The 17553-nt window shown below is 38.7% G+C and overlaps 1 protein-coding gene across 13 annotated transcripts in view; it reads left to right on the top strand.

Moving 5' to 3' along the window:
- Positions 1–17553, top strand: part of CTNND2 (catenin delta 2) — a 640487-nt gene that overhangs the window by 556380 nt on the left and 66554 nt on the right. For all 13 annotated transcript variants that reach the window (XR_010080727.1, XM_063400030.1, XM_063400087.1 and 10 more), the window contains 2 exons: positions 2237–2410; positions 14178–14328. Coding sequence is in view for 12 of the 13 variants with exons in the window: in XM_063400030.1 (XP_063256100.1) it covers positions 2237–2410; positions 14178–14328 (325 nt within the window). In the remaining variant the exon portion in view is untranslated. The remainder of the gene's footprint in view (positions 1–2236; positions 2411–14177; positions 14329–17553) is intronic.

Raw genomic sequence — 17553 nt, 5'->3', positions numbered from 1 at the left:
AAATATTAATTTATCTGCTAGATAATTTCTAGTGCTTTATATGTACCAGCACAGCATGAACATGTATATAGGGCTCTATTCATTTCAGCTGATTTTCAGTAGTCCTTCATAAGATCATAAGAGTGTAAATAGCTGGACAAAAGAAAAATTATACCCCTACATATGCATATACCCCCTCATATGGGTAGATCTGATACATTTGAGGCATTTCATGTGCTTTGTCCTTGAAATAATATACCCTGTGCACTCGTCAGTTGCATAATGCATAATTTGTGCAAGTTGGAATGAGACAAGTGAAGACTTAAATTGGTGCCCTTCGACATCAGAAATCATCCATTAGTGGGCTTACTAAAGTACAAAACCTAAACCTGGTGTGAGGTCAGATTTGACCTGTAAGATATGTCTCTCATTTGCTTTCAAAAAAAATCTGACAGTGTGAATGATTGAATTCTGAGAGTTAAAATAAGAAGCAGGCTTTAATGTATTTTTTATGAGCTGAAAAGAACTCATTTCTGGCAAGACTGGTGATTTATAAGGAGGAAAAAGAAGAACTGAGTCACATGCACTGAAAACAATCTGTTGGTTTAAAGGCAGAAATATATTAAAAATTTCAAAGACCCAGCCCCATAATAGTGTCATTTGAAGGCATTGTTTCTCCAGAAGGCATTTGTCCTCTACTTTCTCAACCATCACTGGGCATTGCTGTGCCAGTTCTTTTAAATTATGATAACATTTGTCCAGTGTAGTGAGTTTCACATCTGGGCTGCTTTCTGCTTGCTGGTAACTGCTCACGTGTGTGAAATGGTTCCTCTAGCTTTCCACTTTGGTGTTTGCTCTGCTTTAACTTAGAAAAAAATAGCGAGTTTCATTCCTAAAGGTATTAATCACAAAAAACCTTCTTGAAATTGGGTTAGTTGTTTTTAGGCAAGACTTGATTGATTGTCCCTTAAAATATGTGTATTTTATTTTCAAAGCTAGTGTAAATAAAATTATGATTGATATTTCCTGAAAATAAGAAGTTCTAGATCTTTCCCAGTGCAAGTATTATTGTACCGTTATAACTAGTTAAATTAACTGTTGCAGATTTAAACCAGGAGTTAATTTGACTTATGCTATATTTGTATATTTAGTAGATGTTTAATGTTATGGTACAGATTTTTTGTTTATATAGACACCGTAATCTCTAACCCAAGGTACTAAAAGGTTTACTTTTTATTGTATTATGCAATGTGGACGTGTCAGAGGTGTTAGAAAAGATATTTTATAAAAAAGTTAAGGCTTGTTCCTAACAGTGGCACTAGTGCCATGAGTTATTAAAGTCTCTGTATCTGTACAAAACAAAATATGCAATAAATACATAAGTAGATTATCATTTAAACTTTTATTGGAAGTGTATTCCACATCTTACTTTTGTTTAAAAGTTAAAAGAAGGTCTGTGTATTTTCCTTTGAGATGTTTCATACGTAGGTGTAAGTGTTGTGTGCTCCACTGGAGAGGAGAATCCCTGTCCTCCTGGAATAAAGTATTTATTTCTGGTAAGAGTGGGTTTTGTGCAGTAAGCTACCCATTGTTCAGGATTAAATACTGCACATTTTAGATATCAGAATTGGGTTGTTTTTCATGGCAAAACTCCGTATGTGATGAGAGGAACAGTGTTTGTGAGAGCTGGTTCTGCCAGTTGCATTGGAGTCTCAGACCACACAGCTGGCTGGCTGAAAACCTCCTGCACTCTCATTGTGAGAAGCCAGAAGTTGTGCAATTGAGGAAGACTTGTCACACTAGTGCCTTTCATGGGATGGGAGGCTCATGGCCTTGAGTGATTTTGTTTTCCATAGCAGCATTCTGTGTTGTTTTTCCTCTCATAGGAAGAGAGAGAATGTGGAGAACTGAGAAGAATGTGAAAAGAAAATCTCTTTTCCCCATGCAAGTTCTAGATTTGCCTCTTAAGATAACATTCATTGGGCTTGTGTTTCCACACAAAAAAATACATGCTGTGAGAAGTGTTTTTGTTTTGTCAGCTAGCTAAAACATTGGGATTTCTGCCAATCTTATAGCTTGTCTATAAGGAATGTTGAGTAGGAAATTGTTTCCTCCATGAAGAATCACATGGTGTACAAAAATTGAGAACATCTGTTTATGGGCAGATGCCTTTGCAGATGTTACAGTTTCAACTGAGGCAATTCTCAAATGTATTTCACTGTTCCTTGCTGACAATCTGATTTGTGCTTTCCAACAGTGGGATGGTGTAGGACCTCTCCCAGACTGTGCAGAACCACCCAAAGGAATCCAGATGCTGTGGCACCCTTCAATAGTCAAACCCTACCTCACACTTCTTTCTGAGTGCTCAAATCCAGACACGCTGGAGGGGGCAGCAGGGGCACTGCAGAACTTGGCTGCTGGGAGTTGGAAGGTAGGAATATTAACCCAATACCTATTTCCTCTTCAGTTCTGAAGCCACCCTACAGCTGACAGCAGGCTGGTGATATAAATGTATCTAATTGCTTTGGTAGTGGAATAACCTTCTGTTCTCAAAGAACTATCTGAAGTCAAATATGAGATAGTATTTCAAGTCCAGGTAGTCATATCATAGCAAATGTCAGCATACAGCAGCAAAGATCACATCGGTCAAGCCAAGTATGAAAAATTGCCAGTGAAAACCAATATCCAAGTGTGGAGAATGAGGAGAAGCAGTTCTTTATGAACCTGGGTGACAGAGCCATAAAAATGAGCCAAAAATGCCACCAGTGGCAATCAAATAAAACCGTATTGTTTTGTCACTGCAGAAACTGGTTGACTTTCTGTCCCTTAGGAGAAGACAGGGCATGGCAGAGCAAGATATAAATGATGTGACACCAGCACAAGTAATCTTAGCATCTACTTTTTAAAAAAATAAAGCATTATTAAAATACATTCATAATATGATTAATTATATACAATGAGTGAGGAAATGTACAATCAAGGCACTCCAGCTAATCCTATTTTTTAAATATATTCAAAAGCACCATTTTTCTTTCATGTATTATTTGCAGTATGTCGAGTAAAAAAATTAAGAAAATACTTCCAAATTTAGATCAGTAAAATCCAAGATAACATTGAACTTTGTTTACTTTTTAGGGCAACTTTCCTGATGGTAAGCTGGTGTTACAGTACTAACTGTCTAATCCTATGGTGTAACTGTAATGCACTGATTTTAAATTAGCTCTCAGCAGGAACCTTTCTCATTTACAATGAAAACAGTCATGTATGGGGAAGTGCACTGATCAAAGTTACATCTCAGAAGGTATCCTGTTGGATTTTAAGCAGTTGCACATTCATATGTGATATGTAAATACCAATTTAATTAGGCATTCATTTTGAAATATTACCACTGATACTAAGAAATTTTCCTTTTCCCATAAAGTTTTCTTGGAAGTTGGGTTGGCACACTCACTGTTTCTTCCAAGGCATGTGATGTTTTGTTGGGTTTTTTTTATAATGGTGTTCCACCAGACTTATGTCTTTGACTGTTGCATTCAGTGGCATGTAAAATGATTTAACAAAGTATCTGTTCTGTGATTTTTGTCCTATGTAAGCACTGTGCCTGAAAATCATTATGGTTTTATTATTCTCATGTTGTAGACTGCTTCAGATGGTGTAATCCTGGCAGAGAAATGCAATAAATGTGTTCTATCCATCTGGGAATGGGTGTATCCCAAATGAGAAAACAATGCATACATGTTTGCCAGGACTAATAGAAGTGCTAAAATCCAAGTGGTGTCCCTTCTTCCATTTCTAATAAATCTGTATACCTGTAATCCTTTAGTTGGCACAAGTGTACAGTGAGAGGAAAGGAGACTCTGCAGAGCTCTTTGGCAAGTGCTGGCTTAGAAAAACTCTTTTTGGACTTTAATACTATCTGTGCTGATACCATGAGAAAAGCTGAGTTGTTCTCATATTGCTCTATTTTTCTAAAGACTCACCAATTCTATTACAAGGGATGTGCAGACACAGAATGAATATCCTTAATTTCACATGTCATACTAGCCATTTTTGTGAGGGGAGTAATCCTCTTTGGGGATTACATAAGCATTGATGTTTCCACCTTTTGACCTCTCCTTTCCACTGCTGCAGTCCAGATATAAAATGAGTGAAATAAAAGATAGAAAACTCTTAAAAGAGGTTATTCTTAGGGGAGATTTTAATTTTTTTAGTTCCTCCAACAAATGGTAATTGTATAAAGAATGGAATTTTTTTAACTTGAATTCTTTCAAGAGGAACTTTATGGTGGACTGATAGAGAGAAGATCAAACTGTATGAAGATAAACAATGTTGCTATTAATAGTAATAGCAAGAGCAGTTGTGGGCTTTTCCAATTAGCATTATTGTAATGCCAGAGGAATCACAGACTGTAGAGGCACCCAGCCTACCAGGTGTGCTCATACACTGCTGAACATGCAGTCTCTTCTGGAAAAAAATACAATGCAGTTGATATTATGCACTTGCATAATTCTTTCCTAGCTGCTTCACCCTTTTGGTTCCTCTAGTACAAAGCTGTCTAATCCTCTTGGGTGGCCAAGAGGTAATATTTTTAACACAGACAGTGCTTAGCCAGTGCTATTACAGAGGGAAAGTGAGCAGATAAAAGGAAGCCTGAGTAATTTTTAAAAAAATAAAAAGTTGTGTAGGGGATTTAGATAAATGTCTGCCACCAGCATTAACAGATGATACGTGTCTAAATCCCCTGGACTGCTTTGGAGAATTTCAGGCACAAAAAGAAAGCAGCAGTATGTAGCTTTAAGGATTAATAGCTCAGAAAGGCTGAAAGTTTTCATTATTTCAGGGAATATAGTTTCTCAGGGATACATACACATAAAATCAACACATGCACATGGTGAAACGTAATCTGTAGGACATTTTTAGCACTGCTTCAGTTGCAGGAATTCCTTCTAAAGCCAAATACTAACATAAAAGAAAAAAGTGTGACATTTAGGTACAATTTTTCTATGTCAAAATGAAACACTTTAAACTAAAGTCTTGACATATATTACCCATCTGCAAAGTAAAACTTGGGATAGTCAAATTAAACTTTTTTATAATGGCTAATGAAATATTTGGTCAGTGGAATTGTTATTAGACCAAGCACAGTCTATAACAAATCAGAAAAGGAGCATCTCGGTGACAAATATATTCAGAGATCCAAATTAAGGTTTATTGATAAAACAGGATACTGATTTAGAGGTATGAGGAAGAATATTTGCAATGTGAAAATTTAACCTGGCATAATTTATGACTGCATATCTTCACTTTGGTGTATATTCTGGTTTTGAAAAAGATTGACAGCTTATATACAAAGCAGAAATCAATTTGGAAGAGACTCTTTCAGATAAATACAGACATTTGTTCATCTCACTGCTCTGCATCAAGATGTCACATAAGGAGGACACTGGTATTGGAATCTGAAGAAGAAGAACCATCTCTGTCATGGAAAATTACGTGCATATCCTCACAGAGATATCTCTTTTGTTCATGTGCTTACTTGATGCATCTGTGAAAAACAGGATTGGCCCTTCTGCAATAATATCTATGGAGACAGCCAAATTCGTAAGTCTTTAGGAAAGACTGGACAAATTAACATTTTCCACATTGCTGCTGGGGTATCACATTGCCTAAGGTCTAAGTGCTGCCCTGTACAGCGACCTGTGACACCAGCAGGCGGTCACTGAGTGTCCCCCTCCTGCCACTCCCAGCACAGTGCTGCTCCCTGACAGCAGTGGGTCACCTTGTCACCCTGGATCTGCACCCACCTACCGCCTGCTGCAGAGCTCAGCTGCTGCGTGCAACAGGAGGGGTTGCTGGTTTAGACAAGTCATTGCTTTCCAAAAGATTTTATCTTACCAAATCATAACCATGGTAGTTTCACAGTATCCTGAACGTCCTGCAGACAGAAGGAGCAACACATGGAAAGCAGGGCTATAGGGTTTGGCTTTGCTTCCTCTCATTGCCACTCTAGATTGTGGTTTTTTTCAAAGAATGGGCTTTTTGTAATTATACTTAATATGAACTTCAATATTAAAGCTGCTTAGAAATATGAAATAATAAAACTAGGGAAACACTTTCCTCATCAATCTTAGCTGGAGTTTTCCCTGAACAAATAAGGTTTGAGACGTGCCTTTGGAAGCAGTGCAAACTCTTTATTTCCCATTAGGTATTAACTTTCAGTGGGAGCTCTGTTATTTTTCTTTGCCACTTAATTTGTGTTTAACCAAATCTGTGCAAAAATGTGGAATAAGAAAAAAGGAAACTGACTCCCTCAGCTCTATTCTGAAGACAATTGCCTGGTTATTAAGAAATCTCTCCCACTATAACTCTTCAAACCAGAAGTTCTTTCTGCAGCCTTACATATTTTTTTTTATTTTAATGCCTTGGATTGAAAAAATTACACGGATTAAAATTACAAGAGTGATCCTGTAAAAGATGATCTTTTTATGTGTAGAATGGCATTAGTGCTTCTCAGATGGTGAAAATAAAAATGGCAAGTTCTTTTTAGTTTTCACCTTGGTCAATTGGCTATTAACACATTAAATCTCCTGAGCCTGTAAAAAGTTATATTCAAAATGTCCTCGAGTTAACAATGTCAAGCATCCAAGGTTATGTCTCTTCTGAATAAAATTACCCTCTCAGGAAGAAAGGAAATTTTAGGAAATCTGATGATTACTGTGTCTGTGTGTGTGTAACTGACAGCTGAATTTAGGCTGATGTCAGTTTGTCTGCCAGACACTACTGCGATGTTGCAGACCTGTTACCCTGATTTACAGAATCGTGACAGAGCTGAGGTTGGCAGGGGCCTCTGGAGGTCATCTAGTCCAACCCCTTGCTTAAGCAAGGCCAGCTAGACACAGTTGCCTAAGACCATGTCCAAATGGTTTTCTGAATGTCTCCAAGGCTGGAGACACTACAGCCTCCCTGGGCAGCCTGTGCCAGTGCTCAGTCCCCCTCACGAGTGAAAAAGCAGTTCCTGCTGTTCTGCAAAAGTCCTGTGTTTCACATGCTGCCCATTGCCTCTGGTCCTACACTGTCTTTTCTATTACATGCAGTTGGTAACACAGGTTGTCACCACAAGTGGCATTTCCTTAGTTTTGTCAAGCTTTTAAAAATAATTTCTTCATTCATATGATCCTTAAAAAAATAAATACTATTATGACTTACATAGGCAATACCTATCTTTTAAAACCAGGAAACAAGATTTACTGTATTTCTTCTGGCAACACAATGGCTTACATTGGACCAGAGCACACCTGCTCTGGGCTTTGGTTAGCCCCTCTGTGCCCTCAGTCTTCTATCTCAGTTACTTTACAGGCTTTATGAACTCCCTCATCTACTTTAATGACAGGATGGCTAACTTCCTTTTCCACACTATTGCTGATACAGGCCAGGATACCGTTGGCCTTCCTGGCCACCTGGGCACTCACTGGATCATGTTCTGCCACTGTCACCAGCACCCCCAGGTCCTTTTTCACTGGGCCACTCTCCAGCCGCTCTGCCCCAGCCTGTAGCGCTGCCCGGAGTTGTGATCCAAGGGCAAGAGGCATCAGGTACCTAAGCCTTCTCCTCATCCACTGTCACTGTGTTTCCCCCTGCATCCAATAAAGGATTGAGATTCTCCTTAGCTTTCTTTTTGTTGGTGCTGTATTTATAGAAACATTTTTGTTGTCTTTTACAGCAGTAGCCAGATTAAGTTCTACCTGGACTTTGGCCCTTCTGATTTTTTCCTGGAAGCCTCAAGACATCCATGTAGTCCTCCTGAGCTCCCTTCTTCCAAAGGGGAGAGAAAATCTCTGCTCATTTTTCCTGAGCTCCAGCAAAGCTCTTTGTTCAGCCAAACTGCTGCTCTTCCCCACCAATTCATCTTTTAACATAAAGAGATGATTTGGTCCTGTCAACAACAGGAACAACCTTTAAGATTTCCTGCCTGAAGAATGTCTAGCCTTCCTGGACTTCTTTGCCCTTCAGTACTGTCTCCCAAGGTGCTCTGTGAACCAGTCTCCTACACAGCCCAAAGTTTGTCCTCTGCAAGTTCAAGGTAGCAGTTCTGCTGACCCTTCTCCTTTCTTATCCTTTGACTGTAATGTGAAGAGCAAGTGCTGCTCTGTAGAGGTCAGTATCAGTCTCATGAAACTACAGCATTCCTTGCTGGTTCTTTCTAGCTCCTCTCCTTTGTGTTTGATCATACTCAGCAGGGAATGAGGAGGCTCTTTGGTTAGACTACTGAATGTCCCTGCCTTTGATCCCTAATACACAGGTACAATACCCATGCCAATGGGGTTTATGGGTCATTGGCCTGATCTCTTGAGGTAGGCTAGATGCTATCTTGGACTTTGTTCCTTAGACAAGCAACTGCATTTATTTTGTTAATTCCATGCTAGGGAAATCTGACTCTCAAAGGAGCAAGAGTTCCATTAAGTAAATTATTAGATAAGGAAACTGAAAACATAAAAGGGACCAATTTAGACACAAGGTCAATGCAACTGCTTCAAAGAGTAGTATGAGAAAGAGTTTCAAGCTTCTTACCATCCAGACACTTGAAGATAATGAGTAATTATTTTCTAAAGCAGCAGGCATCTAGGTTATCAGTCTTCTCTTATCAGGCAAGGACATATTGTGGGTTCCTTGCCAGAATTTCCTGATGACTCTAGTTATTTATATATTAACCCTTTGAAGTTTCATTAGGCTGTTCCAGGAGAAAGTTTTTTGGGTTACAGTGGAAAAGCTTGCTTTCTATGTAATCAACAAAGTCAATTTTTTAAATAGGAAATTTATTCAGTCAGGAATTCCGATGCTTTATTCTGTCTGGAATTCTTACCTGGGTAGAAGCACCTCATAAATGAGGCAGCATCAATTGTTAAAGGGAGATGTGTTGGCTCTAGAGGACAGAAGATAAAACTGAAGGGGCAGGACAATATTTGAAAAGCAAGACCTGCTGCTGCAGAGACTTGTGTCACAGACATCATGAGGAAATCTCCCTGGACATCTGTATGTGGAATGGTAGCACCGTAGTTCATAGTGGCTTCATGTTCAAAGTAATCCCTTACTAAAAGCAGTTTTCTTCCCATGAGATGTGTCACTTTTGTCGCAAATCTTTTCTTTTTTAATTAGATTAGTTACAGTGTTTGGAAAACTGATCCTAAAAGTTCTCAGATCGTTTTGGAAATACAGTACCTACTTGTACTGCAAAAACCAAGAACGATGGTGCTAGGGCAGTTCCTTATCAGTTTTACCTTCCTGTTTAAGATAACTTCTGTTAACACTTTTATTTTTCTCTAGGTCATTTGTTTAATGTTGTATCTTTATCCACTGGATTTTTTTCCTTTCTCTTTAAGCTTGACTAAGGTTATATAGCAAGAGAAGAGTAACCAGTTAATACTTTTCTCTTGTCCCAACACAGAGATATAGAGGACTTGCTGGTAGATGATCTGTAATTTTTGAATATAAAAATACTTTCTTTTTTTCCTGATGGGTATATTACATTGAGTCTGATGAGACAGAGAGGAATATTAATCTTCAATTACACACTGATCTTTGATTATTCAACATGCAGTTCTCTTTCATGGTCTGCTACTTTATTACTGCTAGCATGGACTCTTTCTAAGCCTTTTCTAGCAGACCGCAAGTCTCTCTAATCTTCCTGGTACTCTAGTTTGCAGAGTAATTTAGTTTACTTTTTCTGCTGCCCTGATTTACCTTTCATGTTGTAGTTTACATCTCAGTAGTTCCCCTTAATATTCAGGAACCAAATAGTCTTTGATCACAGTGTTGAACTGTACCAATACAATCCAAATTCTAGTCAAAACTGACGTATGTGATGAAATATTCTGCAGATACTTCAGGAACACTGATGTCAATGGCAGAAAAGTGAATCCATTCAAAATGTCAAGTGTATGCAGTTGTTGATGTTTCTTGAATTTGGGGAATGAAATTTATTTTGGTAGGTTTTTTTCTTTTTCATTTTATGATGGAAATTTCTTCATTGTTCCGTTTGGTCTCCTGTGTTGCTGCTTCATAGGGAAATAAAGAAAACCATATGAAACACCAAAAGGAGTTTACTGAATATATGCTTTTCAATTTTTCTGAAAAATATAAATGAGTTTTGTCTAGAGTAATTATTCTTTTCTTGAGTTTCAGCCTAATATAATCTTAAATCCCTGGAGGCATTCACTTCTGCAAACAGTAACTGACAAACTAAAAAATAGTTTGCAGGTTTACTCTATTTTTCTACCTAATTACTGTGATGAAAATAAAAAGGGAACTACTAATGAAAGTGGACGTAGAGCTCTTCTATGTACCTTCAAAAAGTGATGTGTAGTAGTTATGCTCCCCAGATTCCATTATTGGTAAAGTGTATTCATGCACAGACCATGGCTTCTGTGTTTGTCTGATAATTTAGCCTCAGTCTAATACAACAACGATTTTATTTTATTTTATTTTCTAGCTGCTTGTTCCCGCTAAAGTGTTTGCTGTTCCCACAGGAATGGTTTTGCTTTACAAACTGAGCAGCTATTTGATGGCTGACACTGCCACTGATTTGTGCAGTAACAGGATGATTAAGCGTATTAGTAGAGTGCCTCATTTATTTACTGACAGGCAATAAACTCTTTGTCTCTTTCCTTTTTTATGATTTTTCATCTCTTTGCTTTTATACTCCAGTGAGCTCATATTAGCAGTTGACCCACGATGTGGAATTGCAGGCACTCCGCGATGGCTTTAGGCAAACGGAAGGATCATCAGTATACACAAGACTGAATCAATTTCTCCATTCTGTGCAAGAATGAAATAGCCTTTTGAGGCATCTCAATTTGAGCTTTCCTGAAATCCGCACAGCACAGCCTAATTGCTTGCAGAGACTTGTCCTAATTGGCAGCTTAAGGAAAGAGAACCAGACAGTTCATACCACTTTCCGCATGGAAAGTTCTCCAGAGGCCATTGAAACGATTAAAAGCATTTCTCTCTTTCTGCCTAAGGTTCATGACTTGAAACAACAGATGTAATGATAGCAAATCACACATTGAGGAGTCTGTGAACTCCTCCCAAAGTGGATGACATCCCCTGGAAAAAGACAGCTTGGGAGGGAGAGGAGTACTCAGGGGAGAGATTTTCTACATAACTTTTCTGTAGTCCTCCTCCCATAGTTTTATATGTATGTGTGCATATGTATGTCTGTAAAACATTGGATCTGGATCTTTCCCCTGTGAAAGCTTTGGAGCTCTATTTTTTACTGTTGTAGTCAAATTAATAGGTCCATTACAGACCCTGAAGGCTTGCATGTTGTTTATTTAGTAAGGAAGTTTATATTTTTTCTTTTTTTTTCATACTGAGTTATGTCAGTGTTTCTCCTACAATGTCTCCTACTCTCCCTAGGCTTAAAACCAAAACATTCCCTAATTTGTTCCTCTTAAACTTTTGAGTTGGAATGGATGGAAATGCTACATCCCAAGAAGTCTGTTGGGATGGCTGGCTTTATGAAACAAGTGCTGATGTTTTCTCTTGGTAGGTGACCAAAAAAAATCAAAGGAAAACTGTTTACTACGGTTTTGGTATGGAGATTTTTAAAAATATAGTGAGTAATCTAAAGGATCATTTTTGATTCTCCTTGGTATTGATTAGACATAGATAAGCTTTTTTCCCTCGAAACAAACACCCCCACTGGGTCCTCATGTAGCCCATTTTGGAGTTGCTACATCTGTGATGTACTTCTGCAGTGAACAACAGCATCTTTCAGAAAACTCTCACCTATCTTGAACTCTCACCTCAACCAGACAGGCTCACTTCTTTCTCAAAATATTCTCACTGCTGCCTTGAACTCTCATGCTGGCAGTCACCTTGTAATCACAGCAGAAACAACAGATGCTTCCCCTGGGAGAGATGTACAAAACACAGCATTTTTTAAGTGCAAGGAGGAATTGCTCATTTCTGAGCTGCAGGTGAGAATGCCTCTAACTGGCAGGTTAATAGATATGTGTTCAACCAGGAAGGTTACAAATATCCATTCCTTGTCTCCATAGCATCCTTTATATCGCATGTCCCATTAAAATCAAGGTATAGGAAAGAAACTATGTTTTATAAACAGAAAATACTTCCTGTTGAACTCATTGATCCTTAGGATCTGTTTTAGTTTTTTATCTGATTATCATTATATGCACTGGTTCTAGAGAAGAGACTGGAGGGGAGAGAGCATAGAATAAGATCAACCAAGGGTCCTGCATCACTTATCTCCCCTAAGCTGTTTGCTTTGCTGCATGAAATGACAGCACATTTATGTTTTAGACACGTGATTGTGCTCAGGAATGCTAAGAACTCCTTGTCCAACTTAACTGACTGTAAAGCTTATCATAGCCATTATCACTTTAATCTACAGCAAAGTCTAGCCAACTGACTTTTGTTATGCATAGTTAGTACAGAGGAGAATTAATTAAAAAATAGTCTTTAAATTCTGGCTTCTTTTCCATTTTCCCAATTTCCCCTGAAATTGCGGTTTCCAACTCCCTGAATTATATCACCTGAAATTAATTTGCGCTATAGGCATTGCAGCACTGTAGTTCTTGTTGATCTCCATATCTACTGTTTTTATCACAAATATATATTTGGATTTTTTGCTATTCAGGGCATATATCTTTTATAAACAGATGCCTTTAAAGCAAGCTCTTCAGCTGTGGTAAGTAGAGGCTGTATGCAGGGGTTGAGCATGGTCCACTGACAGTGAATGTGCTAAACTTTTTTTGTTTGTACTCTGCCTGGCTATGGAGTAATGCTATTGCAATGTAATTCTTCTTTACGGTGAAATGTCTTTGTCAAAAGACAAGGGCCATCTAGATCAGGAAGTTGTAAGACTTGTCATCCTAGTTTCTGAAATATTTGAAATATTTCAAAAGCCAAGGCCTTCCAGAACTTGTCTTCACCTTCCAGGTACAATGGCAAGATAAGCGTCTATGCTATAGCACTGAAAGGAAGGAGACCTTCTGCTTTGATAATTTCCTTTCAACTGTCAGTACAAGAAGCATGAATGTGAACTTTATGAAAATTCCAGAGAAGAGATCATGAAGTGAAAGGAGTGTGTGCCTATGGATGACTTGTTTTGAAGTGGGCTATGCTGAGGAGACCTGTACATCCGCAGGTGTCCAGACAATTTTGGCAGTACCCATATACTTTAACTCCACCAAGTCACAGGTGCTGTCTTGTTTACATGTTTTGCAGCTGCTGGAGATAACAGCAGAGTGGAAAACAGGGTAGTATAGCTGATCTCTGGCCCCTTCATGAGCTAGGAACCCCAAGTTGTGCACCTCTGGATGGACCTCCTTCTCACAGCACAGTGCACAGATCCCTTATTCACTGGCATGATAGTCTTTAGAGCTCCTAAAGGATTTCTTAGAAGTAAACAACTCTATTCATCATTTCTACTGTCAAATAAAAAGGATGTTTACATGAGAACATACTGCTCGCTTTGATACAAGACAAGGCTGTGCCAGTGGTGTCACGACCAGCTGTCAGGTGGCAGATCCCTATAGGCTTCTCGGATAGAGCCAGCCATGGGTTTATCCTGCAGCCACGTGATACCTGCAGCCAGGCACGGCACAGGCACACGGCTCTCAGGTCAGCTCGTGAGGGAGTCACTAACAGTTAGTTCAGTCTACAATGGTGTTCAGTTAGGATCACTACAGCTGCCAAAACCAGGCATGTAGTTATCCTCAGTTTTTCTTCTGCACAAGTTAACAATCACAAGAGAAATGATAATAGTGTTTTCAAGTTTGTAGACTGAGTAATTCTTATGGTAACGACAAAGAATACTCAGACCTCTTGAATACATATTCTGTAAAATAATTGTTGTTAGTTTAGCAGTAAACAAGCATCATTAGATATTGCATACAAAACACTGGTGAAAAGTAAGTTGTCTGCAGACTTGGGCTGTGAAAATGTAACCAGGTGTGCTGGGAGTGGAGTCAGTTCATCATCTAATTTCTTTGTCACCAGAAAAAAAATGAATGCTGATTGCCAAATCAAGTGATTGCCTAGCATCATCGATGTGATTATTTCCACTCTTTTGAGTTGTGCGTCCAAACGCTTCTGTTAGCCCTCAGTGTGCTGTAAGCTCAGATGCCGCAGTGTGTGTGGTGGATGCCTCACTTTGTCCCCGCTCTCTGCCTCTGCAGTGGTCCGTGTACATCCGCGCTGCCGTCCGCAAGGAGAAAGGACTGCCCATATTGGTGGAGCTGCTCCGGATAGACAATGACCGGGTGGTATGTGCAGTTGCTACAGCTTTACGAAACATGGCCTTAGATGTCAGAAATAAAGAGTTAATAGGTATGTTCTTTCCAAACAGTCTATTCGTAACCTGGGTTTGGGGGTTGGTTGGGTTTTTTTTCAGTTCGCAGCAGAATGAGCACAATGAAAATTATTCTCGCGTTTCTAGAACAATTTCTTTAATTCTTTCTCTAGTGTGTCATATTCAGATTTTATGGGACAGCTTTCTAGTATGTATCAAGGAATTGTTAAATTAATTAAACATCATGCAATGTTTCTTGATCTCTCATGCTGTAATCTCTGTAAGAAAAGCAATGGCTTTGTTGTGCTTTGGCCTTTCATTCTTAGGCTGGCAGTAGCGCTTGCATCTTCCAGATCAAGGATCTAAGCAGAGCACCCCCTCCTGATCCTCAGATTACCTATTGCAAGTAACTTTGGAACCATAGAGTAACAAGTCATAAAAATTTTAAGACGGTTACAGCAATTTACTGGGTAGATTAGTAGCTCCAGCAAGAGACCTGGGAGACTCTTGCTTCACAAACAAATATGCTGTTAAGGAAAAGGACAAAAACTTATGTAAATCATTATTGCCCCTGAATTCTGATAACACGGTAAGCACACATCTGGGGTTTTGGACGTTTTATTTTGTTCAGGCTTTTGGTGGGTTTTTTTAGGTGAAATTCTTCCAAACACTGTGGGTCATTGAGCTGTTGTTTTCATGTCCTGTCTTTGAAAAATAATCACTTCCTTGTGTTTTAACTATTTCAACAATCATAGCCAAATTATTTCTACTTCTGTACATTAAGAGCATATTTTCTGTTAATTTTTTCCTAACTTTTTGATTTCTTATCATTACAGCATGTTTCTTCCCTGTTTTTAATTACAAAATTATATAAATAGATACTATGATCATAACATTTGTTATTTGCATCCAGTGCTATCTTAGTGTTAATGCAGTGCTCTGCAAGTTGTTAAAACAAGGCAGTCACTACTCTCATACTGGGAGAACTGTCTCATTATACTAATGTTCCCAGACCTGAAAATTTCATTTAGGAATGTAACATTATGCATTTAAAATTCATCTGTCTTAATTTCATGTGCCATTCAAAATACTGGTCAACCTAGGGATAGTAGATTTGCACAACCTCAACAGTTTAATATGTAATTAAATTCTTAAATAACACATCATAAAAGCAAAGGTAAATTTAAAAAATGTGGGAACAGTCTGTTGAATATAATAGCACTAATATATTTATTTATGAAGACAGCTAATAATAGCTGTAGAGTGCTGCTCTGATTTATGTTATTTGTCGGGTTATTCTGAGAAATTGTACTTCATAATTGCAGTAGTAATTTGCTACAGCTTAAAAACAGTCCAAACATGCCAATATCACAGGGGAGTTATGATTATAATTCTTGAACCATTTCAGCTGTGATCTTTGCATGTTCATTTCTTTGGCTTTCATCATTGAACTTAAAAGAAACAGTAATAGTGGTCATTACTGCTCTTGTTCTCCAGTATTTTTTAGCAAATAGGGCCTATCATAGAGCTGATTTTTAGAAATGTTAAACATCAGCAGCGGTCAAGGATTTCAACTTATGTTGTAGTCCATCCATTTTTGTGTTACTGCACTTCCATGTATTGTATATGTATTGCAGGAGGCCTTAGCTATGCAAAGTTGCTATGCAAAGGAAGCCTCAAAAGGAGCTGTGCTTTATCAGGGTGGTTCCTCAAACATCCTTCTGCCTAGGCAAAATTGACATGCTATTTATCTTTCTCTTTCTGATTTTTGTGAGTGCATCGGGTTCTTGTGGTGACACACTCTGCCTCACAAGCTGGAATTTTCCCCATAAGATAACCTTTTTTAAAGGAGGATTTTTCAACTGTATATATACAGTTGGATTTTTCACTGTATATATAGCAAAGTTACATTGCTAGAATTGAGTTGGTTGGGGTGTTTTTATTGCCTTTATAAAGCTTTCTTTTCAGTAGTGCTGTCATTCCATTCCCAGCTGACATTTTTTTACTGAAATGTGCCAGAGAATGATATATTTAATTCTGCTGCTGCAAACAGCCCATAAATCAGTACTGAGGCACCTGGAAAATACATTAGAAAGCTTGCTAAAATCCAGATTCACCTGTACTGAGCTACAAAACAAACAAAAAGACCCTTTTCACAATGGCCAGGAGTTTCATACTAGACTTCATTGAATTGACCAATCTGTTTTGTTTTTCACACAGATCTGTCAACTGTGTTGTTATATTGCTAAAGGTTGGTGCGAGACTTCTCTTACAATTTATCTGAGCTGTCCCCATAGCAACTTTTTCTTTATTTGTAGTGAGGTCTTCCTCCTGAGTTTCATTTCAGGCATGTTCCATGCCTTTAAAAGGACCTTTTTTCTCCTTCTTTGTTGCTTTTGCAATGTGTCATATGTCCCTTGGCCACAACAGCAGACATATTCATCCTTCTCCTTCCCAAAATTAAACTGCACTCAAAAACATGGTAAATCTGGCCTACCTAGTACTGGAATAGATAATGTAACACCCACTTTTCTTTCCTTGAACACACTGCCCAGATGCATTCCTGGTCACAGGTCAGACCACATTCATTTTCATTTGATTTGCAGGACCCTTGTCTGTGAAAATAATACACAGTTTTTGTTGCTTCCCAAGAGTGCACCCAAGGGAAAGGTTTCTCACCCTTTTCTCTCTCCCAGCTGAGTGGAAGATCGACTACTGATATTTTGTTCTTCCTTGGTTTCAGTGATCTAGGGTGTACACCACCCCCGTGTCCCTCTGGTACCACAACATTTTTTAGTGTGCTCAGTATTTTGGAATGCTTCTTTTCCTCCCATGAAGCAAGTTCTGTCAAACTTCTCCATGGGTCCATTAGCTTCTCCCCCCCCAGCCCTGGTAGATGCCACTGAGTTGACAAAAATCACTTCTATTTGCTTTTGACTGTTCACTTAGGCAGAAGAAAATCACTTTTATCCCACAGTTCCTCTAACAGCTATGTTGATGACCTCTGTGCAGTTATGTCATCCCCACGTTCTTTCCCTCTTCTTCATCTGTCCCTTTCTCTCTGAAGGAAAAGGTGAGGAAGGGAAAGTAGAATAACAAACCCACCCTTCTGTGTTCCTCAGGCTATAGTGGTGCCTTAGTTTGAGGATGTGACATTCTTCTCTTTCTGATGGGAATGCAGTTTTTGACTTGAGGATTACCTGCAGACCTCTTGCTTCTGGCGGTGCTGGTCAGGCCAGCGCCTCACGCCAGACCTGTCCCAC

The sequence above is a fragment of the Prinia subflava genome, chromosome 1 (assembly GCF_021018805.1).
Source record: "Prinia subflava isolate CZ2003 ecotype Zambia chromosome 1, Cam_Psub_1.2, whole genome shotgun sequence".
NCBI lineage: Eukaryota > Metazoa > Chordata > Aves > Passeriformes > Cisticolidae > Prinia > Prinia subflava.
Note: the sequence above shows the minus strand (reverse complement) of the source record. Positions and strands in the feature narration are given on the sequence as shown.